This window comes from Taudactylus pleione, unplaced genomic scaffold, assembly GCF_031769625.1.
Source record: "Taudactylus pleione unplaced genomic scaffold, aTauple2 ptg000322l, whole genome shotgun sequence".
Classification (NCBI taxonomy): Eukaryota; Metazoa; Chordata; class Amphibia; order Anura; family Myobatrachidae; genus Taudactylus; species Taudactylus pleione.
Genome location: NW_028284723.1, coordinates 2,301,664 through 2,326,010, shown reverse-complemented (window position 1 = coordinate 2,326,010; position 24,347 = coordinate 2,301,664). Strand labels below are relative to the sequence as shown.

General features: G+C 39.4%; 1 protein-coding gene across 2 annotated transcripts in view; it reads left to right on the top strand.

Moving 5' to 3' along the window:
• DRD2 (dopamine receptor D2) overlaps window positions 1-24,347 on the top strand; it is a 429,189-nt gene that overhangs the window by 392,964 nt on the left and 11,878 nt on the right. For both annotated transcript variants that reach the window (XM_088443014.1, XM_088443013.1), the window contains exon 6: window positions 2,583-2,669. In XM_088443014.1, the coding sequence (XP_088299140.1) occupies window positions 2,583-2,669 (87 nt within the window). The remainder of the gene's footprint in view (window positions 1-2,582; window positions 2,670-24,347) is intronic.

Below are 24,347 nucleotides of genomic sequence, written 5' to 3'. Positions count from 1 at the left end.
ATGTTAAGTTTTCGCTTTATCGCATCTAATTGGATATGGCCCTAAATTGGTCACCTTTATACTGTATTACTCTATACATCTTTCTTTTGTTGCTAACTAGAATCAGGAGTAATTGTGATAGGTTGTAAACAGAGGGGGATATGTATCAAGCCTTGAAGAAAGATAAAGTACCAATCAATCAGCTACATGTCAATTTTCAAACACAGCCAGTAAAATGGCAGTTAGAAGCTGATTGGTTGGTACCTTTATCTCTCTTCACTTTATCATTCTCTAACGTTTGATCCATCTCCCCCAGAGTGCGGTTTTGATAGTAAGGACTTTGACTATCAAAACATGTTACAAGACTTACTAGAGAGGCTACAGCTTATAAAACATTGGGGGAGATATATCAAACCTTCTGAAGAGGATAGGTGGAGAAATTGCACATAGCAACTAAACAGCTTATAGCTATCATTGTATAGAATGTACAAGATAAATGGTAGCTGGAAGCTGAATGGTTTCTATGGGAACCTTTTCTACATGTCCTCTTTAGAAGGTTTGATGCATCTTCCCCATTGTTTGCTGCTTGGATGCAGAGTCAATTTTATATCCTACTATTGTAAGCACTACAGAGTAGATATGATTCTACAGTACCTACAGTACCTGCAGTACCTACGCCTCTTGTCGGAAAACATAAAAAATATCCTGCAAATATTGCCTACATTAATCAGTTGTGGTATTCCAATCTTACACACTCATTTAACTATGACATCGCACCAGAACAAACCCAATTACATTAAAAATATCTATTTGTAGTTAAATTGTTTTGTCGAATGCATACCATATTACTGCATACTTGAATATGTACTATAAGCTTTAACATGTAGAAGGGGGGAGAAGTTCTGATGAAAGTGAATACGAGACCAAAATTAGTTTGTCGAATTTTAAGACAGTTAAAGCACACAACAGATATTGGATTTATGATCCAAAATCCTGTTACACAGAATGTTTTAAAACCAAAATTATATATAAAAAAAGCAAATAATTCCTTCTTAATGATTGTTATGTACACAGACGTGTGGGGATGGATGCATGTATGGTTTTTTTTTCGTAAAATGTGCATTTCAGTGCCATTTATGAACAAAAGGCTAAATGTATGTTTGCATCTTTATGGAAAATTGTGTTACATCTTACACTGGTAACACCAATGCTTAAATAGCTGGGAGGTGGGTGGACTATGGAAGGCAAGCACAAACTGAGTACAGTAAGAGTGTATTCCCTTTATGCACCTGAGTTACACCTGAACATAGACATAGGAGGATTATATCTAGCAGGATGACCCCTAGTACAAAATATGCATGATGATCTCTAGCCCTTGTGATTGCATCTAGTTCCTACCCATTGCATATAACTTGCATAGTTGCAGCCATCTTTTCCTATCACTTAACTGAAATTAGAATTTGGACTAAACTTTATTTTTAAAAGGGAAGACAATGGATGTTTGCAATTAGATCAATTTCATTTGTACTTTTATTTTGTACTTGTGTTGGTATTATTTAATAATACTTTTTAAGATAAATGCAACTTTTGCATTCATTAATAACACTGTCCAGACACTATTTTATTCTATGTTTGTGACACTTGATTACAAGATTATATTGTGTACATATTGGGTAATATGACTATAGAATTGACGACTAATATTGTCAAGCCATATCTCTATGCTATTACTACTACTGATATAAACCAAGTGTATATTATACTGCTTTCTCCTGCCATAAACTTTGCGCAATTTGAGAACAGCATACACACATTATTAGGTATTTTTCTGATGCATTTTACAAATGTGATTTTAACATATATGTGTCCAGCCACATGAACTTTTTGAGTGGCACTGTAAAAAACTTTAGTGGATTTGCCAGAAATAGTGTGGGAGAAGATGGGGGTAATTTGTATATGTACGTTTAAATAAGCAATACTATCTGGTAAGAAAATCATGAACTGATTAGGCAGTGCACCTTTTACATACAAAGCCACAAATTAGTGAATTACAGGTTGAGTCTCCCATATCCAAAATGTTTGGGACCACGGGTATTTTGGATAACGGAATATTCTGTATTTTGGAATAATTACATATCATCTTGAAATAACTTGGGAATGGGGCCCCAATATACACACAGAAAGCATTTATGTGTTATATACACCTTATACACACAGCCTGCAGGTAATTTTATACAATATTTACAATCATTTTGTGGCTCAAGCAAAGTTTGTGTACATTGAACCATCAAAAATCAAAGGTTTCATCATCTCAGTCATGCCAAAATTATTCCGTATTTTGTAATATTCCATATTTCGGAATATTTGGATATGGGAGACTCAACCTGTACTATTGTTTGAACTACTGTTAATATGCTGTATATTTAATATACACCCACAACAGAATTATGTACAGAAATATATGTTCTTCAGTAAGCTCCTGCTTCTTTTGTCTTTAAAGTAATAATAATAATTTAGCTGATAAAGTGTTCTTAAACAGCCATGCTGTCATGAGAGTAAGACGCTGTTCCTTTCACGTCAGGCATTTGTGTTTTGTTTCTTAGGACAAATGCACTCATCCAGAAGATGTGAAGCTGTGTGCTGTCTTTGTTAAATCCAACGGGAATTTCCCAGCTAATAAAAAGAAAGTGGTGAGTATTATAATATGGGACTATGGATAGAATGAAGTCTTTTCAATGTGTCAATGATTATATTGTAACTGAAAAGTCATACAACAGATTGTTAGAACATAAAATAGAAATAAAAGGTTATATTGTGTTATACAAATATAACAAAAGTAAAGCAAATTGTGCGGAGAAATGATTAAGGCCTCCTTAGGTACACAGTTAGAATGGGCCTCTGGTTTAGAAAAGGTTAACAACGATATCTACATACAGTATGTTCATAGCTAAGATTATACTGGTATATAGTTAACATGAAATAAAGGATATTAGAAGTTACAGTGATGATAGATAGCAATGTAAAGCAGGAGTAAGCAGTGTGCAGCACTCCAGCTGCTGTGGAACTACATATACCACTATGCTCTGCTACAGTTGTGCTGTTAGGGCATGCTGAAATTGTTTCAGGGCATGCTGGGATGTGTAGTTTCACAGCAGCTGGAGTGCAATGTGTTGCATACTCCTAATCTAATGGCACAAAGATATCTAACTTTACTGTTTACTCTGTGTTTCAGTGGTCAGTATTGTTATTACAAAGCAATGGAACCTTTTGTTTGAAAATCATAGTCAACAATTTATCTGTATGCCCTCACTGTTACACTCCTGTATATACTAACTATGTATGCAGGCAATAATGTATACCTTGCTGTAAAACATAAGGTGTATCATGATCAGTCTTCCTCTGGGTCCCCTGCCACCATTCTTCTCTCTAGTTTAAATATAAAACAAATTTAACCATCATATTGGGACTGATTCAGAAGTGGATGATAATGCATTCGTGGCTGCAAATTCTTTTGTATTTTGTAATATGGAAATGGTACTCTCAGCCTTCCCCTTGTGTACTTGCGAGTGCTGGATTGTGAAAGCCCTGAGACGCCCACTTTCTATATCTGTGGACAGTGAAAATCTGTGGACTCAAACACTCCACTATTGGCCTATGGCTGGTGCAGTATCTACATCTGAACTTTCTCTAATCATTGACTCTGTAGCTGCATCTCTGCATTTGAGAACACAGCCACGTTCACTGAAACGCCCTTGACACTCCCATAACACACCCATGAGACGGCCCTATTTTGCATTCACTTCAAGCTGCCTCACAGTCACTTCCCCGGAATGTCCGTGGCACTATTACAAGTACTTTAGTTCGTAACATACACTCAGTTGTACACATGCATCGCAGGGGCTTCTCAGACTTTGAGCATGTGCAGTAGCAAATAAATCATTCAACTGCATGTCTAATCCTGAATCAGCCCCATTGTTGTCTATGTCATTATTTATTAAATTATGTTTATATTTGTATTGGTTTTCAAATAAGGCTACAAGCTGAATATGCTGTCAGTGGTTTAGTGCTCCCCTCACAGTGACATCTGTCCTCACACTTTAAATTTCCCCTCTCTGGCAGTGCAACTTTTCCTAAGGTGCAAAATTGTACTGTCTACCTGAATTAACAGGCGGTAGTCAGCATCCTGGCGTGCGGGATGCCGACGGTCTGAATACAAGCGCCGAAATCTCGACAGGTCGGGATCCCGGCACCAGTATCCCGACGCCGGCATCCCAAAGGTAAGTATTGGGGAGTAAGGGGGAGGTTAGGGTTAGGTAGCTGGGTTAGGGTTAGGCATTAGGGGGAGGTTTAGGGTTAGGTACCGGGTTGAGAGTGTTAGGATTAGGCTGCGAGCAGGGGGAGGTTAGGTTTAGGTACCGGGGAGGGAGGTTAGGTTTAGGCACCAGGGAGGGGGTTTTAGGTTTAGGATGCGGGGAGGGGGAGGTTAGGTTTAGGCACTGGGGGGAGGTTAGGTTTAGGCACTGGGGAGTGGGTGTTAGGTTTAGGGTGCAGGGAGGGGGAGGTTAGGTTTAGGCACTAGGGGGGAAGGTTAGTATTAGGCACCAGGAAGGGTGGGTTAGGGTTAGGGTAGGGGTTAGAAAAATACTCACCAAGACTTCCTATGGGTGTCGGGATTCTGGCTGTCGGGATGCCACTGTTGGTATTCTGACCAGTGGCATCCCGACTGCCAGGATTTCATACTCAACCTGAATTAACTCCACGCTCTAAGGGTAGAGTTGGATTAAATGGGGCATACATTGTTTAATAACAAGCGTACAGGGGAAAAAAATCATATATTCACCAATATATGTGACTTTCACTGAGTGTGTGCTTGGTTTGATACTATCCATAATCATCAGCATGCACTTGCACTTGACCTATACTAAGTGAAAATGAGATGCCTCCAATCAGGCATATTTCTGCATTGCCCACAGTTCCGTCAACTCTAAATCAGCGTACCTTGCCTAAGTGAAAACACCCAATACAGCCCAGTTCCACCTTGTGTGGTTAGAAACATAGATGCTAATGATATGTGTATGACTCTGCATCATCATTACTTGCATGTGCCCATTTTCGGAACTTATGCAGTTTAACACCCTATTCCTTGGTTTGTCATCTTTAGCAGTGTTATTATATATTTGATGTTGCCCTCCAACTGACTCAACTGTAACCTTCGGATTGTGCTTTGGGATTCAAGCAGCAGGGGGTTGACTCAGGGAACTTCAATTCCCAACCCCAGAAACTAGATTTAATAAAAAGGGTCTGATTCACAGGTGAATGCAAATACTGTCGTGGCTACAATCCAGTAGACAACGGTTGTGTAAAAATTTGCTGTGCACACTAGTGGGATCTGAAATCCGCTGCTCGGGTACAAAGATACACCATCATCCATAGCTTCGATCTCTGAGCAACCCTATAGTTGCACATAATGTCCGTCTGAAGTCAGCTGCAAGAGCTTTAACCACTGCATACAAATTCGCAGGCACAGACATGCCCCTGAAATGGTCGTGACATGCTTGCGTCATAACCACCCCATTACCTCCCACAAATGCTTCCTGACTGTCAAACACACTGCGTCCTAGTCCTTACTGCGAAGTGCAAATACCACCTATAAGCCATCAGGACACAACTCTTGAGCGTGCACAGTACGTAAAACGTCACCCACATACACTGACACTTTGTTTTGTAGTTAAACTACCTTTAAAAGTGTTATTTCTTATTACAAAAGTGAAATTGTGTCTATTATTATAAATGCGTTAAGAATAAGATCATTTCGATTTTACATGTTATATCACTTATTTATAATGAAATTATATTTACTGACAAACTGCAGAGTAATAAATTGGAAATGCAACATATATTGCAGTTTCACTTATTGGCAAGATTTGTGTAACTAATGTTAATCACTAAGGGCCTGATTCAGAGCTGAACGCTCTGACCAGAGCGCTCGCTCTGAATCAGGGCCCTCCTCCATGAAAATGGAGCGGCCTCCTGGCTGCTCGCATAGCTGTGGGTGACCACCCACAGCATATGCGAGCGGCCAAAAAGATGGTCGCGATGGTCTTGACCATCGCGACCATCGGACTTGCGACGGAGACCCTGCGGTAGGGTCTCCCTGCCACAAGCCCTGGAGTGATTTTGGCTCTATCAGAGCCAAAATCACTCCCACTGACATCACTAGTGATGTCAGTGGGGCCGGCTTCAGGCGGTAGGCGTTACCATGGGAACGCCTCCGTCTGGCAGTCATGCCCCCAGCACGCCCACCAAAGGGGGCGTGCTGTCAATCAACATTGACAGCACGCCCCCTTTGGTGCGAGACCCGTAGCGATGGAAAGCCCGTCGCTCCCCGGGTCTCGCGCATGCGCACGACGGAGCTCCCTCCATCGTGCGCATGCGCTGTGGGGAACATCGACACACTTGCGAGCGTACTGCCGCTCGCGAGCGGGTCTGAATGACCCCCTATATCCACTTTCATCTACAAGGTATAAATGCTAGTTTCTATTAAACACACAGAGTAACAGAAATGTTTACTGTATCTATAAAGAACACCTGTAAATCTCCAATAATCACTTACACCCACACATTCATCTTATAAACACATTATATTAACTCAGACATTAAAACAGTTTGTTAGAACACAGTGGGTGGTGCACTTGATTTATATTTACATTACGTTGTATGATAAAAGCAATGTCAAATAGTAATAATTAGTCTTTTGAATTAGCAGTCTTAATAAATGTTTACAGTATTCATCTGGATTCCAATCACACTATTAGCCTGGGGTTTGACAGTTAATAACCAGATTTAGAGCTGAACACTTATAAACTAGCATATTGGACCCAATGGATTAAGGGGTCTCACCTGTCCATTTCCCATTCCACCTCCTCTACACTTCCCCGGCCATGGTTTTGCCATGGTCTATTCTATCTGTCCCTGCATAGTGGGAGCAGGAACAGACATGCCCCTGGAATCATCAGCACATGCCTATGTCACCACCACCCTGTTACCTCCCACAAACACTCCCTGACTGTTAATCACACTATTTCCAAGTCATCACTGCAAGGACTTAGACACAGAAAATGGTGTGTTTTTGGCAGGAAGCCCGAGTCTGTCCCGAATCAGACATGCTTCCACTGTGCATGTCTAACTCGGGACAGTCCATGCTGGATTATTATATAAATGTTAAAGTAGCACTTTGTCTCTTATTTTTTGGCGACTATTCATTATTTGCAGGAATGAGTAATTATATTTCGCTATTTGATAAATAGGTCTGCACTTCAGATACCGCATTTAACTAATCAGGTCTCTTCAAAAGAAGCTTTGCTCACACAAACACTTGATATGTTATGTACTTGCTGCTGTCCATGGTAAGTTTTAATACAAATTATATTTCCGTGTCCTGTCTTGTTGGCAATCTTCTAGAGTATTTATAGGGTTAATACCTCTGATACCCAGACAATGACACTCACCTACTGTCCTTCTTCTGTTCAACTCACCACAACTTTCCAATATCTTTCTTTTTCAACCAATAACCCGTTTCAGTTAGTTATCTGTTATCTTGGTTTATGCCTACTCCCTACATCTCTATCATTATATTGAATGGTTGAGTAGGATTAAGAAACCTTACAATGAAAGAGTGGTGCCCAGACCTCCCCTCCTTTTAAATCCTTCATTCAGGGAAGACTAGGACCAACCTGCCCATTTGTGACATATTCCTTCATTCCTTCCTTGTCCTGCCTGCCTGGAGTAAAATATAATACGGGAGTGTTATTAATGTTATGCTTTTTAATATTTTATGCTGCCTTCCCCCTGCACTGGCTATTCTTGGTGGTCCAGCTTAGGCCTTTTATGCTTTGCATAAACTAATAGTCCATCATATTTCCCCAAGTTTATAGCAGAATGGTGCTTTCGTGTTCAGTTCTTAGAAAATGCATGGGATAATGTAAATTATATGGATATTAGTTATCACTGAGGAGTCTAAGTCCATATGGAGTACAAAGCTTCATGTTTAGAGGCCAATATAGAGATGACCTCAAGTCCATTTGCAGAACATATCCTTCCAGATTTGCACTGCTCATGGTCCGGAGCCATGTGTATGCAAGAATGGCTACCTGCAGCTTATGGAGCGTAACAAAGCTCTAACAGGTGTGGCAAGATCAGGGCAAGGGTGCCATCTCCTGGGGTAAATGGTTGCATTTGTCATGCAGCAGTCAAGTAGTACACCACTTCAGGTCCTAGGTACAAGTATTTGCAGTTTGTTTTGCTAGCAGCACAAAAAACATAATAGTAATTCCTGGCCTGTCCTGCTCTAACTAAACAAAATGATTCCCTCTCCCAGATTGGAGGGAACTAATGTCCCTCTCACAAAACAGAAGTCTTTAGCACAGCACTTACATTCAGTAATCACAGTCTCTTTCAACAGGCTTCTGACCTGTTCTCCAAGCAGCGAGAGACTTACTACAGAAATTGACATACCCTTTATTAGCCTCTCCCATGTGGTCTGGTAATCAAAGCAGCTAATTAACTTGTTTTTGTAACACTGGGTATTATTCTCACGTAAGCAATGTTCAGTGGAGACATGTCAAATGAATTATGGGATAGGCAGTGTTGTGCATATAGAAAGTTTGTTTGTTTTCACATGGATATTTTTCACCAAGTACAGGGCTAGTGCAAGTGTACAATGATTATGATTATGAAACCAGATAGGGGCATTGCAGCACCAAAGATGCATCCCAATCTGAGTATGGGAGAATATACTGTACAGTTTAGTTCCATGCAATTAATGTGGGAGTAATTTTAGTCAGCGTTTGTTCACCTCTTTATTGTTTTTGCAAGCGATGAATAGCAGCAGAGATAATTTTTGACAGTATTGGGAGTGAGTTTCCTTAAGATATACACATTTCCTATTCATCATTTAAGTGGTGTCATCGGAACTTACTGGTTATGAGCAATTATATCAGATTTAGAGGGAGATTTATCAAATATGGGAGAAAGATAAAATGGAGAGAGATAAAGTTCTAACCAATCAGATCCTGTAATTTTACAGGCTGTGCTAGAAAAATGACAGAACCTGATTGGTTGGTACTTTATCTCGTTCCACTTTATTTCTCTCCAAGATTTAAGAAATTTTAATCTTAATCATTTACAGAGATTTAGTACAGAACTACAGGGTGGTTGTGTTTGTTGATGAATGTCGACATTCATAATGCTAATATGATAATGTTGAAATGGTTGTAATGTCAACATGCTTAGAATGTCAACATTTACTATGTCAACATTCATAATTTGCAAACAGTCCCGATGGAGCAGCAGAATCACTTACCTGCTCTGGTTGCTCTGACAATGTCTTGTGGTCCGGTGGTCAGTTGATACAGAGTTCCGGCAGAGTCATCTTTGGTGAATACACTACCCCAATCCCTAGCCCTAACCCTCCCAATGCATCCTAAACCTAACCCTCTCTCTCGACATTTCACATGTCGACATTGTGAACATGTGTTAGGACTCCTTCCTTTATTTTGTATCTGGCCTGCAGTACCTCTGTGCCACCAGATGTGCTGCTGATATATTCAGAAATTTTCTCCTCACATGCTGGAGTTATCACTCCCCTGTTTTATCACCAGTGCCTAGAAAATAAATGTCTCACCGTGCTGTGAAGATGTAAGAGCAGCTCAATAAAAAACAATAGTTTCAGTACAGCAAATGAGTGCTACAAAGTGTTAATATTAAGTGGCACCTATAAAAAAACATTTATAAATAAACATTTGTTTATAGCTCATTTGGAGAAATAGTGGTGGATGTTATAGCACTTCCCCATGTTGTTGTTAATCCCTATCTGTCTCTATGTTACCCTGTCTTGCTCTGGTGTCAGTCCTGCCGAACCAAACAATGTTCTTTCTCTCCGGAAACAAGTCTCTTATGGACACAGTGGGCTTGAGCCTGGCCTCGGCTCACAATCCACGTGTCCACCTAGCATCTAACCAAAGCTGGCCATGGGTGAAGATGTCAGTCAGGTTGCGGTGGGCATTGGAAGCAGCTGTGTGGTCTCTGCTATTTCCAGGGGCTCCACCAAGTACCTCCAACGCGTTTCATGTTATATGCACTTTATCAAGGATGACAATAGGACAACCATAACTGTCTTTATATACTTTATTAAAATTGGTTAAAACGGTTGGAAATGATGACTGGAAGTAATTAAAAAGAGCGGTATTCATGTGTTCAGGCATCCAGCCTTAGTAGGCATTTTCTGGTAGTTGTTTTAAAAAAATAAAATGAAATTAAATAAACATACAAGGTGCCACTAATTATAATAAATAAATTGGTTGTGTAGTATAATATATATATATATATATATATATATATATATATATATAAAAATATATATATATATATATTATATATATATAAAAATGTGTGTCAAAAGAGATTTATAGATCATTATAAAAAAACATTTAATTCAATATCTATATTGAATCCATTTGATTGTAAAATCTTTAATTCATAGATCCACTTTGTTTCTACTTTTTTCAATGCATTCACTATGTTGCCACCTCTCCAGTTCTTTTTGTTCATCTGGATCACCATTAATTTAAGACCCTTTGGATTTTTATTGTGTGTTTCCATAAAGTGTTGCGAAACACCATGTGTTGGCAGTCCTTTTTTTATATTATAAATGTTTATAATACAGGTTGAGTCTCCCATATCCAAATATTCCGAAATACGGAATATTCCGAAATACGGAATATTTTTAGCATGACTGAGAAAGTGAAACCTTTGTTTTCTGATGGTTTAATGTACACAAACTTTGTTTAAAGCACCATTTATTAAAAATAGTGTATAAAATAACCTTCAGGCTGTGTTTATAAGGTGTATATGAAACATAAATGAATTTCATGTATTTACACACACTTTTTTTGATGCACAAAATTATTAAAAATATAGTATAAAATGACCTTCAGGCTTTGTGTATTAGATGTATATAACACATAAATGCATTCTGTGTTTAGATTTGAGTCCCATTCCCAAGACATTTCATTATTTTATGCAAATATTCCAAAATACGGAATATTCCGTTATCCAAAATACCCCTGGTCCCAAGCATTTTGGATATAGGAGACTCAACCTGTATAAGGTTTTTACTTTCCTTTTTGTTTGTCCCACATATTGCAGTCCGCAAGGGCATTCCAGCAGGTATATGACTTCATCGCTTTCGCAAGAAGTGTGTTCCTTAATTTGATATTTTTTTCCTGTTATGTTTGACTTAAACTCTTGGATAGGTTTGGTTGCTGAAATCCTTTGACGTTTACAGGCTACACGTTGCATGCAGTGATAGTGCCCTGCTTTCATTTTTGATTGTAGGCTCTCGTCTATTGGAACAAAATTCTGCAACAATTCCTGTCTCATATTTTTCGCCCTTCTATAGATGATTCTTGGGTTGTCTGGGATCAAAAGGCTAGGTCATTATCTAATTTTAGTATATGCCCATGCTTCCTTATTATGGATTCTATAAAATTGGTATTGCTATTGAACTGTGTTACAAACATTAGGTTTAAATTATTTTTAGTATTTTTCTGTTTGTATTCAATCAGTTCTTTTCTCTCCAGCTGGTTTGCTAATTTTATCTGCTCTTCTAATTCTTTCAGTTTATACCCTTTAGTAACGTTATTTCTGTTAACTTCTTTTATGTTCAATACCAACCATATAATTAAAAAAATGTCACATTTGGAAATAACCCATATAAATTGATAAAAGACTCATATACAGTAGATCAGGACGGGAAACAGCAATGAAGGAAGAAAACGTACAATTCAATTCCCTAATCCAAAACATATCACAGAGAAATAGGGAAGAAAACTGCATACAAATGCAAATCCAAAAACCAATTCACATACCAAGGAAACATTAAATGAAAAGAAACCACATTGAAGATATGGAGGATGAAAATGATGATGAAGATGATTTTTTAGAACTGGACTATGGATTGAAAAATCTCCCAGATTACACCCTAACACCTCAAAACCAGAAGATAAATTACGGACAAAAAAAAGAGGAACGAGAGGGGGAAAACACAAGAAGCAACAAAAGAAGGACTTAATAGAATCAAAGACCACAACCTTCAATTTAAGTAAAAAAACTCTAATAGAACCACAAATAAAAGTATTGGAGAAAGGACACAAATTAACAAATTTGATCTCTACATAGATGCTCAGAAATTTGTAAGAAAATTGTGTATAAAGACATTTTCTTTTACAAATAATGGATACCAAATACAATATCATTGGGTGTGAAAGAATTTAAACACACAGGACTCAAACATGCATCTACATTTAATCCAAGTCATTGTAAGGGTCTTCATATAGAGACTTTTCAAAAATGAATAGAAAAGGATATTGCAAATTTATCAAAAAAACAAAAAATAAAGAATAATTTGTCACAAAGTGAAAGGAAAAGTATACGAGAACTAAAAGAGGATACTACAATCATTATCAAACCAGCCAACAGAGGTGGTGGAATCGTTCTTTTGGAAAAGGATAATTATAAATGAGAGGCAGAATGACTGCTGGCAGACGTAAGTACATACAAATTATTGCAAAATGACCCTACTACAAAATTCTCAAAAGATCTGTAATCAATACTGAAAGAAGGGCTGGATATAGGCATTATAAACAAAAAAAGAATATGACTTCATCTGTGAAAAAAATCAGAAGATACCAACATTCTATTTTCTGCCGAAAATGTATAAAGATCGACAAAATCCAATGGGATGACCTATCATATCAGGAATACAGTCCATTACAGCAAATTTCTCTAAGTATACTGATTTTTTCCTACAGGATCTAGTATTGAAACAAAGAAGCCACTTGAAGGATGCAATAAGCATACTGTACTACAAATTCTTGGTGATTTCCAATGGAAGGATAAGTTATACCCTGGGCACATGTGACATCAAGTCATTATACACATGCATAGCCCATGATATAGGATGTGACTATACTAGGCATTTCCTCTCCACAATGACTGAAATTACAAATTGACAAATAAACTTCATCATTGAAAACATCTATTTATCTTAACTCATAACTATTTCTGGTATGAGGAAAAATTCTATTGCCAAAAATGCTGGACAGCCATGGGAACTTCTTTTGCAACCAGTTATGCAAACGTATTTGTTGTGAAATGGGAGAATGTTTGCATATGGTACAATAATGTATATAAAGATAACCTAATTTGCTGGAAAATATAAATTGATGATATCTTCTTTGTCTGGGATGGCACCGATGTAGACTTACAGTATTTCATTAGCCATATAAACAATAACCACATCAATCTAGAATTCACAACAACTAAGAGCAAACAAAATGCAATATTTTTGGACCTTGAGATCTACATCAAAGACAACAGGATCCAGTCCAAAGACCCACATAAAAGAAGTTAACAGAAATAATGCATTACTGGTCTCAAGTAACCACCACAAAAGCTGGCTTAAAAGCAGTTCAGAAGAATTAGATGCAACTGTACAGAAGAATCTGTATTCCTAGAACAGAGTGAAGTACTTAAAAATAACTTCATTACTAAAGGGTATAAACTGTAAGAATTAGAAGAACAGATAAATTTTGAAAAACAGCTTGAGAGAAAAGAACTGATTGAATACAAACAGAAAAATACTATAAATTATTTAGACCTAATGTTTGTAACACAGTTCAATAGTAATACCAAATTTATACAATCCATAATAAGGAAGCATTGGCTTATTCTAAAATAAGATAATGACCTGCGCCCTTTGATCAAAGACAACCCAAGAATCATCTATAAAAGGGCAGAAAATATGAGACAGAAATTGGTGCAGAGTTTTGTCTCAATAGACGAGAGCCTACAATCAAAAATGAAAGAAGGACACTATCACTGCATGCAATGTGTAGCCTCAAGTTGAAACTGAAGGTGTAAAACATACTAAGCAATAGAGAGTGATCAGTCAATGAAAGTGAGTCCCAGTACAGGTGCAAGCTTAGTTCCATGATCAAATCTTGCACTCCTCCAAAACCATGTTGTGCTGCAGTGGCGGTGAAATTAAATGTGCACAGTGATTTTGAGTACAAACAAACACACATACATATATATATATATATATATATATATATATATTGTGATGACTTGGGGTAATTATCTCAGTAGATGGGTGTCAGTGGTGCAGTGTTTAGGTGCATTTCAGTAAATAATAAATGAAAATGGTGCTTTACTTCCAGCATGAAATGGCGCAACACAAATGAACAGAAAGTAACAAACACCTAGTCCCCAATCAGGGCACTGACTCACTTCTTCACCCCTGATTACCTTTGGGCAGCTAGTGTGCCAATAGAGTCCAAAGTCTCACTCTTTGCTTCCTGCAGAGTAACCCTGTGATAATTGGCATGGCCTGGCTACTCAATTGTCAGCTGTCCTGAAACAGGCTCCGGCCTGGTCTCTAGCTGGCTGGCTGCCACAGCCTCACAGTTGCATTCTCAACACAGTCTTTTAGAGATTTAGGGTCTCCCTACCTTCTGTAGGTCTGAGCCATGGCTTCCTAACCACCAGTAACTTCCCAGAACACACTGGTCTCCAATTGCAGTCCCACCTGGACTGTCTGACTGGTCTGCCTCAGACCTCCCTGGACTGAATCCACTCGGCAGCAATTAGTGCTCAAAGTGGGGTGGTATTACATAATGCCACTTCCTGCCATTACTTCATTTTTGCCGCATTGGAGAAGTTTCCCAGTGCTGGGATCAAATATAGGATCCCAGCGCTGGAACAACAATGGCATTGTGTGGAGATGTTTCCCACTGGTAGACTAATAGAAAAAATATACAATAGACCACTTCTGCTTAGGGTGTAAGCAGCCTGAAACTCCCCATGGTCCTATTACACAAAAGTGACCTAAAATCACTATACAGTATACAAGGGTAGAGGTATTTCAAAATGGTGCACACACTCCACTGAATGACTGCAGTACCTGGATAATTAATTGAAACAGCACATGGCTTTAAACAGCTTGGATTATATCAATGACCCCCAGCTGAAATTATACATTTAGCTTATAATAATTTGTTAGGACAACATGAATAGGTGAAAATTAATTCATGATTCGTGTAAAGAAAAAAACCTTACTTCTCAAGGTTGATATCTATAATGATTATTGAGTTTAAGGCAAAAAATAATATCAGAATATTAGATCTGATCTCTCTGATGGGATCAAAGGAACAATTGATAAAATACTGGAAAAGTTTTTTAATAAATGTACAATTACTGAAAAATAATATTTTTAAAGAAAGAAGACCCAGTCAAACAAGTCACCACATTTTATCTAAAATACATAAAGATATCAATAATACCCCCGGTTGAACTATCATAACTGGAGTTGACATCCTCACAGCAAACCTTTCCTCATTTATTGACTGCCATCTACAGCCATTAGTTAAAAAAAAAAATCATACTTGAAGGTTACTATTTATATTCTAAATAAATTAAAGAAAGTACAATGGGAAAAGAACATGCACCTAGTTACAGCAGATGTGATGTCCATATACACTAGTATCAATTATGAACAAGGTATACAAGCGGTAACATATTTTCTTTCTGAAAGTAATATGAATGAAGATTTTAAAAAATGGTACCCCTGTGGGGATCAAGTTTGCCCCTAGTTCCACCAATATGTGTATGGCTTATTGGGAAAAATAAATACTAGTACATCTATGAACATTGGGGTGAACTTGGTCAGCTGGTAGAGGTATATATAGTTTTTTACCATTTTAAACAATAATGATAAGAATATTCAACTTTAGTTTAATTCAAGCACTATCTTCATCAACTTCCTAGATCTGGCTATTTACATATAGATAATAAGATCAGTGTAGTGCATCCCACTAGTGTTAAGAGATGCCATTGTGGCTCATTACAGATGCAGATCTTTTCATTGGTGTAGGTCCTTGCCAGTGATAGTTTTGCACTGCTGTGAAAATCTCTGGTCTGATCCTGATCCATGTTCTGGTGACTTTCCTGCATTTGCCTTGCATGGTCTGTCTATTGGAGAACCCCAGTCTGCTTGGAACCAGTATCTTGTTCTACTAACCGTGGACCATTGTATATTTACTGCCTCAGCATTACTTTAAGTGCAAATACCATCTGCAAGGCAATATATCCTGCACAAATTGCATTAACACTTCTGTTATAATATTGTTTGCTACTATCCCTGCAATTCAGTAAAAGTCATGGGATAGATGTCTAGTATCCTGTAGGACCCACTCTAGGCTGAAAAAGTCAGCAACTCAATGTGGCATTGATTCTACAAGTGGACGGAAGACCTTTGGAGAGATGATGACCCATACCATCTGGATAACTTCCCACAGCTCCCTGATATTTGTTGGTGCAGGACCTTGGGTGAGAATGGACCTTTCCACCATTAATTTATTTATTTATTAACAGTTTCTTATATAGCGCAGCAAATTCTGTTGCACTTTACAATTTGAATCAACATTAACACTTTACTGGGTTGTAAAAGACATACATACATACATACATACATACATACATAAAAGACATACGTAAAAGACATACATAAAGGTAAATGGGCTCGCAAGCTTACAATCTATAGGGAATTAGGTGTTGATACGCAAAGATAGGTGCTACATATTGCAGGGTGGGTGCAGCCCAAAAAAAGTCCAATAACCGTGCATGGGAACAAGTAATCATGGGGATGAAAGATGCAGATCTTGTGCAGAGCTTAGATGTTGGGTTGGAAGATATTTTGAGATAAGTGAAGAGATGTATGTACTGTATGTGTGGTTTGGTTAATAGCTTTATGTGTGAGTGGAAGTATTTTATATTGAATACGGTAGAAGACCGGCAGCCAGTGGAGGGACTGACACTGAACACTTGGTGAGAAAGATCAGCCTCGCAGCTGCATTCAAAATGGATTGTAGTGGGGAGAGCCTATTTTTGGTAAGACCAATAAGGAGACTATTGCAATAGTCAATGTGGGACATAATGATTGCATGTATTAGAGTTTTTGCAGTGTCTTGTGTAAGATATAGATGAATGTTGAGCCAGTATCACTTGTCTGTTACCACCAACACTTCTGACAAGATACCACTGATCACGATGATTAGGCACCCATGGTCATCCACTGATGGGTGGTAATGCTTTCCACAAGGTATTCCCAATACACGTTACACCATAACTCCAGGAATGTTGATTGTCCACACCACTTTGGAAATGGAATGCCCAAGCATTGAGCACCCACTATCATACCCTATTTGAACTCTGATAATTGACATCATCTTGCCATAAGTAGCCTAGCTGGTGTTCAAACTGACTCACAAGATGTCAGATTACAACTGATGCAGATCTAGGCATTTCCAAGACATCACAGTATGGTAAAGCCACCTACCATTACCTTTATATAATGAAATCCCACTTCAATGTATAATACATAGATCAAAAGTATATCATTAATGTGATATTATGCATTCTCATAATGGCAAAGGAAGATAAAACTATGGGTCCTAGCTAATTGTCTACAACATTCTTTAAATGCAACCCTGAATATTTAAATATTCATTTTAATTTGCCAATTCTGTTGGGATTTCCTAACCTTGGCATCTGTAACTTCCCATACTGTATTTGAATATAATAATGCGTCTTGTGGAGTCTAACAACCAGGATAGCATTGAATAATTTAATAGATAAAGGTGGTTTTTATGTTAATAATTTTGTTTTTGCTTTCCACTAAGACTTTATGGGAGAAATTTATCAAAACTTGGAGATGCAGTACTAACCAATCAGTTCCTGTCATTTTTCAAATACAGCCTGTAAAATGATAATTGGAAGCTGGTTGGTTTGTACTTTATCTCTCTCCAAGCTTTGCTAAATCTCCCCCTTTGTCTTATTTTACATAACACAAGGAAATATGACTTAAAACATCTAATACAGATGTGTCCTCATACATTGTTGCTCAAATCACAGCAATAAGCCGCTCTCGATGCGTCAGGTCCTGTGCAACTTTGGCCGCACCAAACATCTCTCTCACTGAAAATATGCATCTTATTTGAATAAATAAAAAGGCACTGCAGGTCCTGAGTGACTTGACTTTGGCCGCGGGCACTGCAGGTCCTGAGCGACTTGACATTGGTCGGGGGCACGGCAGGTCCTGAGCAACTTTGACTTTGGCCGCGACATGCATCTTTTTAACTCCAAATTTGCATCTTATTTGAACAAACAACTGGGAGCATTAAAATGTATTTTCTAGCTTACACTGATCAATTTGCTGTATGACATTTGTACAGTATGTGTGCAGTGCACCTGAACCTGAATCTGTGTTAGAAGGGTTCTGATGCAAGTCCCCACAGGGTTTTCTCACAACAAGTTCTGCTGTGCTTCATCTGCAACTTTGTATATGTTTAAAACTAATTCCTGTGCGGTTGAAGTCACAGCCCAGCATCTCTAGTACACTGTGAGGAGTGTTTTCCTGGGTTTGCTATGCAAATAAGATGCAAAATGTCAAAGAAAAATATGGTACACTACCCCTCTTAGAGCGTCTCAGTAGTGCCATCTGGTGTACAGATGCTAGGTGTAGGTGTATGAGGATACCCTGTTTCCCCGATAATAAGACACTGTCTTATTTTTTTTTTTGGTCAAAAAACTCCATATGGCTTATTTTCGGGGTAGGGCTTATTTTAATTAGCATTGACAGCAATTTCAATAAACAGGTAAGTGTGAACAAAAAAATCTACCTTTATTCAAAAATGGTCATGTCATCTTCAATAACATCATCATAAGTGTCCATACCCCGAATTCCGGCCTGGATTTCTTGCACCTTCATTTCCTGCAGAAGAAGTGGACCCAATCTTCTCTACTCTCCTCCATGGCACTACTGTAAATGATGCTGCCACGCACGCCAGCTGCAACGCGCTCACTGTGAGAGAGTGAGACGCTGCAGCTGTGATTCGATGCCACTGTTAATCTTGAACAACGGCATCCATTTCATGTGGGGGGCGGAGCTGGGGGCATTTTAGTGTAGCACAGGGACCGGACAAAATGGGAAGATTGTTAGGGCTTATTTTCGGGGTAGGGATTATTTTGGACTGCTTTTCAAAGTAAGGGTAGGGCTTATTTTGGACCGTTTTTCAAAAGTAAGGGTAGGGCTTATTTTCGGGGTAGGTCTTATTATCAGGGAAATATGGTACATCTGTATATTTGTGATATTTCTTTATTAGTAGAAACATGACTGTGAATGTACACTATCACAGCTGTGTTACCCTTTTGACCAACTATACCACATTTTGCACGCAGACCTACTCTTTTTACTTAAAGGGGGTGTATTCGTGCGCACTGTAACATGCCAATAACTGTTTTTTTTAAGAGCAGTAAGTTCAGACTTGCCAACTCTCCCTCAATGGACAGGAGGCTCCCGAACATCAAGTGGTGCTCCCGGGCCCCTGCAGGAGAAGGCAAGTCTACCAGTTTGGCCTCCCCTCCACGCAACCCTCCGCACCCTCTGTACTTACCAGTCAAAGTGGGCTGTCTGGAAAGGTCTGTGGCGGGATTCACTCTGAATCGCGCCATCTTACAATTCCGGAAATCTCGGTATTGTAATGTGGGGGGTGGGGCTATGATGATGCAATCACGACGTCATGGCCTGCACCGACCCACTATTGCCACAGCAATGCCCAATGCAGAGCCAACCTTGTTGCCCCCTACTGAAGGGGGTAGCCAGAAAGTCAGTAAGGATAAGTCATTTTACAGTTCCACAGAGCAGCTCACAACCAATCAGGTACTAACCCCTCTGACACTGAAGTCTTGTCCTTCTTCTAATCTCTCTCATCTGCTCTCTGTCAAAAACAGTGATATATAAGTAACATTACTTAAGTATAATTTTAATCTTACTTTAATCTTTAATCTTACCAAAATCTACTTCATCTGTGTTATCCAGGTTTTACCTAGATGGTGTTCAGACTGTAAACAGGGACTCAGTGGGGCATCTCAGGTATGAGGCTTACATTTTATCTCATTTTACAGATATAGTTTGCAAAACATGTTTCACTAAGGGTGGGTACACATCAGATGATATGTTGTCCGATCCCGCGGAATGGATAGGCATATCATACACATCGTCTGATAAGTACATACTACTGCTCACTCCCACCGGCCAACATTGGGGTCGTCCTATCTGCTGTACTGCACGGCAGATGGGAGGACCAGGCGGCCAGCAGCATACAGCTGAATGTGGCCATGAACGATATAGCACGTTATTGTGCACTATATCATTCAGTGTGTACAGCCAACTGACATCTCGTTCTGTCAGTCGAGATACACATTGTACTGATGTGAACCCGGTCTAAGTCTATCCATAGCTACAGGTTGGACATGTCTTCCTAAACAGTGGAATTCGCTACTTGGTTTCCATTCCTTACGATTAACCCTTTGACCAAGCAGTTCCTCCAATGTAGCTAATTTTCATTTCTGCCTGTTCAAATGTACAGTAATTCATACACTAAGGAACTGCCAATTGTATGCACTTTCCTTAGTGAGACTGCTTCATATCATATCTTCTATTATTTATCTTATTTCCCAAAAGGTTAAACATATTTTAAGTCGGCAGTGAATAATTCTGCCTCTGGGAAAAGGTTTGTAGATTTAATCAGAGCTTTGGCATTTTACTACTATAATTTGAACAAGTGTATTACATAAAGTACTGTATGCATGTAGTGCTAAATAAGCATAACCTCCTACAGTATAATGGACCATTACTACAAACCTTATGTGTGTAACAACTCACATATTATTAGTTCTGCAAGTCCAATTACAACCATAAAAGTCTGGACCATACTATTTTATATAACAACAAAATAGTTATCCATCTAATTTTACTTTTTTATGACACATTGCAGCATTTTTTACATTTCTTTTTATTTCATTTTGATCGGTGGTTTTTTATCCTTTTTAATTTTTATATTTACATTGAAGGTATGTGGGCTCTCATGATTATTTTGTGAGCGTAAGTTGAACAATCCACCTTTTTGTGAGCATAAGTTATGGAGACTGGAAGATGCAGGGCCACTAATTTCTCTTGTAGTATAGTTTGATAACTTTGATAATTGATGTTAGCCTTGGTTTCCTGCTGATGCTTTGTACATATATATCTGGAAATTGATATTGAGATTGTTGAATTGTCTGGGCCTGATTCAGAAAAGAATACAAAAAAGAGTAAAAAAATTGAGCAATTTGCACAATTGTGTAGAGAGATTTATGGTTGGGAAAGGCATGTCCTAGCTTAATTCTAAATTTCAGTGTAAAAAAAAAAACTTGACAATTTGTGCACTACATGCAAAAGGAGCCAGTATTTGCCCTGCATTCAATAAACACATGTATTCAGAGCTATAACTAGACTTTTTGGTGCCCTGTGCCAGATAGAGCATTGGCGCCCCCTGCCTTCCATTTTTTAAATAGGGACATAAGATACAGATGTGTCCTCTTGTATCTTTGCCGCTGATGCAACAAATAGTTCCACGTTTTGCGCTAGTCGTACACCCGTGAATGTGTACGCACACTGCATTTGCACCCATGATCCATTGGATTGCATGGAGCGAATGCTGCCGCCGGCTGGCGTTATGTGGTTTTTGTTTGCATTCATGCTTGGCAAGTTGCATGGAGCGATGCATGCACACATTTGTTGGCAAAGCTGCAAAGATGGTAGAGGACACATCTGTAGTACACCTGAAAAAGGACCGTGGTCTCATGGGGAAGGGCAAGGGAAGAGATAGGGGACACCAGGAGATGCTGGGGATAAAACAAGAGGAAGCTACAAGGGAGAATGATAATAAACAGTAAAATTAACAGGTCCAAAAAGAGCTCCCTGCCCTGTGCCATGGCACCGGAGGTGGATTTAGACCTCATAGGGCCCTAAGCAAGCCATTGATTTGGGCCCCCCTGCCCCAAACAATCCCATTTATATGCGTGTTTGAGTGTGTGTGTCACATTCACGAACTTAACATTTGTGGATGTGACTGATGCAGGGGTAAAGCTAGGCTGTCACCCTACACAAATACTCAGTTTGGTGCCCCCCAATGCCCACTTCGCATTGTTGAGGCGAAGAGTGACTTGACTGTCTCTCAGCCAGAAACCTACTCTGGGTCCAGCACTGGTGGAGCTCCGGTCTCATCCAACCATTGCAGTACAAACCTGTAATGGGCAGCACTGTGAGTCTTCACCTTACCATGGTATGGCTGTGTTGGAATGCATGCTGAGATCAGTGTCCCTGATTGTCTCTTCCCTCAGACAGGCTCCTCATTTTGGTTACACAGAGCAAAGCTCCATCTCCTTTCTCACAAAATGTATGGGGCCAGACACAATGAGCCTGCACAAAAATATTATGGAGGCAGCCAAACTGCAGTGTCGCCAAAATTAAGGGTGATGATTGATGATTGATCATCAACCTTCATACCCTTCATCCAGGGACAGAACTTCAACTGTGGCTTCTGAAGGCAAGATCACCCCAAGCCCTTCCCCCCTATATCCATGGGTGACATGATTTTTCCAGTGGCCCCCAACCTGGCAACAAGATCCTCCACACTCAAAAATCTATTTGTTATTCCTGTTTAGAAAGTAATGTTAAGTTACCATAATGCCCACATCTCAGTACAGACTATAGTTTAACTCTCAAAACAATAAAATTCACAAATATCAGTTACAAAAACATTTTGAACAACTTTGCATGCACACTGAAGTAGATTTAAGAGCTACTAAAATAATTTTTGAATGTTTACACTTCACTAAAGATATTGATATCTTATTGTACATCATTTTACAACCATATGTATACCTCCCAACTTTGCCATGCATGGATACCCCCATAATTTTACAACTATCAGCATACCTCCAACTTGCTCTAAGTCCCAACTTCACTGTGCATGGAATGGATGCCCCTGAAAAGGGGACGGAGCCTCAGGAAAGGGGGTGGAGCCTAGCAATGCCTTTTAGACCTCCATCCTTCCCATTGCTTATTGACAGGAGAGAATGAGCATTGTAGGGGGTGAGGACACAGGCAGGGATTATTAGTCACAGTGCAGTCTGCCCAATATACTGTATAGATTAGTGGCTCACACTGAATCACTAATAGTAATGCTACATGTAGCACTAGCATAATGGCCTGACTGCCCTCCCCAACCCCTCCAAGTACCCTCTGGCCACAGCCACCCCGTCATTCACTGTGTCCCTGGACTGACAGACGGGCAGTAAGCAGAGTATGCTGCCCAGATGCTCTAATTGTGTTATACACACCATTAGAGGGACCAGTAGCACTCTTGTTTACAGCCCTGCCATCAGCAATTGCGCACTGGCAGCCCTCATTGCAGCAAAGATGTTCTTCCCAGGGGCCAGGTGGCACCCTGCCCCCTGAACCAGCCTCCCCTGCTAGCTTTTAACCCAAAACACAGCTGCCTGAACAGAGCCGTATATATCTCTCATCAACTTTCTTTTCATGGGATAACGGTGCTGCGGCTCCTCCCTAGCTGTCCCCTTTGCAGTCTGTCACTGGGTGCTCCATTGTAGGGCAGTGTATCCGTCCCCCTCCGGTCACTGTATGCAGTCATGCACCTTCATCCCCTGCTCCCATATCTCAAGAACAAAATACAGAAGATTCATATCAGGCCAGTGCTGGATCTGGCACCCAGCAGCTGTCTACTCACTGACAACTTGCCGGGAGCCAGCCCAATGCTCCGGCATTTTCAGTGGAGCATGCGGTCAACTTTGGTTGCCTAGCAGTAAATCCGCTACTGCATGGCACAGGTCGCACCACCCTAGTAACATTCCTGCATGCATTTGCCCCCCTTATGTTTAAGTTTGGTTTGTTCCAGAATCAAATTGCTCCTTTTTGTTATTCATACAGTAGTTAGACAAATGTAGCAGTTTTGCCTGTTTAGCATGGATGCTTCTGTTAGAGCCCAACTGGAATGGGGGATTTAAATCAATTTAATGATGTTTACTGTAAATGTCTAAACCATACTAAACATGCAGTAATTCATGACCAAGTACATTAATTTTTTCTATAACTATGTTCACATTGGCATTATCCCTGTATATTTAAAACAGTAAAAAGTCAGTACCACTCCTGGAAAGACTTAATTAAAAATAATATAGAAATGGTGTGATTGTCATAGCAAGTTTAAACTAATAATAACTTTTGGAGATGTGTGCTTTGGTTCTCCAGATATCCGAATCCACCTGAATTTTGTGCATCCAGACTAATCTGATTGCGGATCCAATCCCCTGAGGCAGTGGCATAACTAGGGTATTTGGAGCCAAGG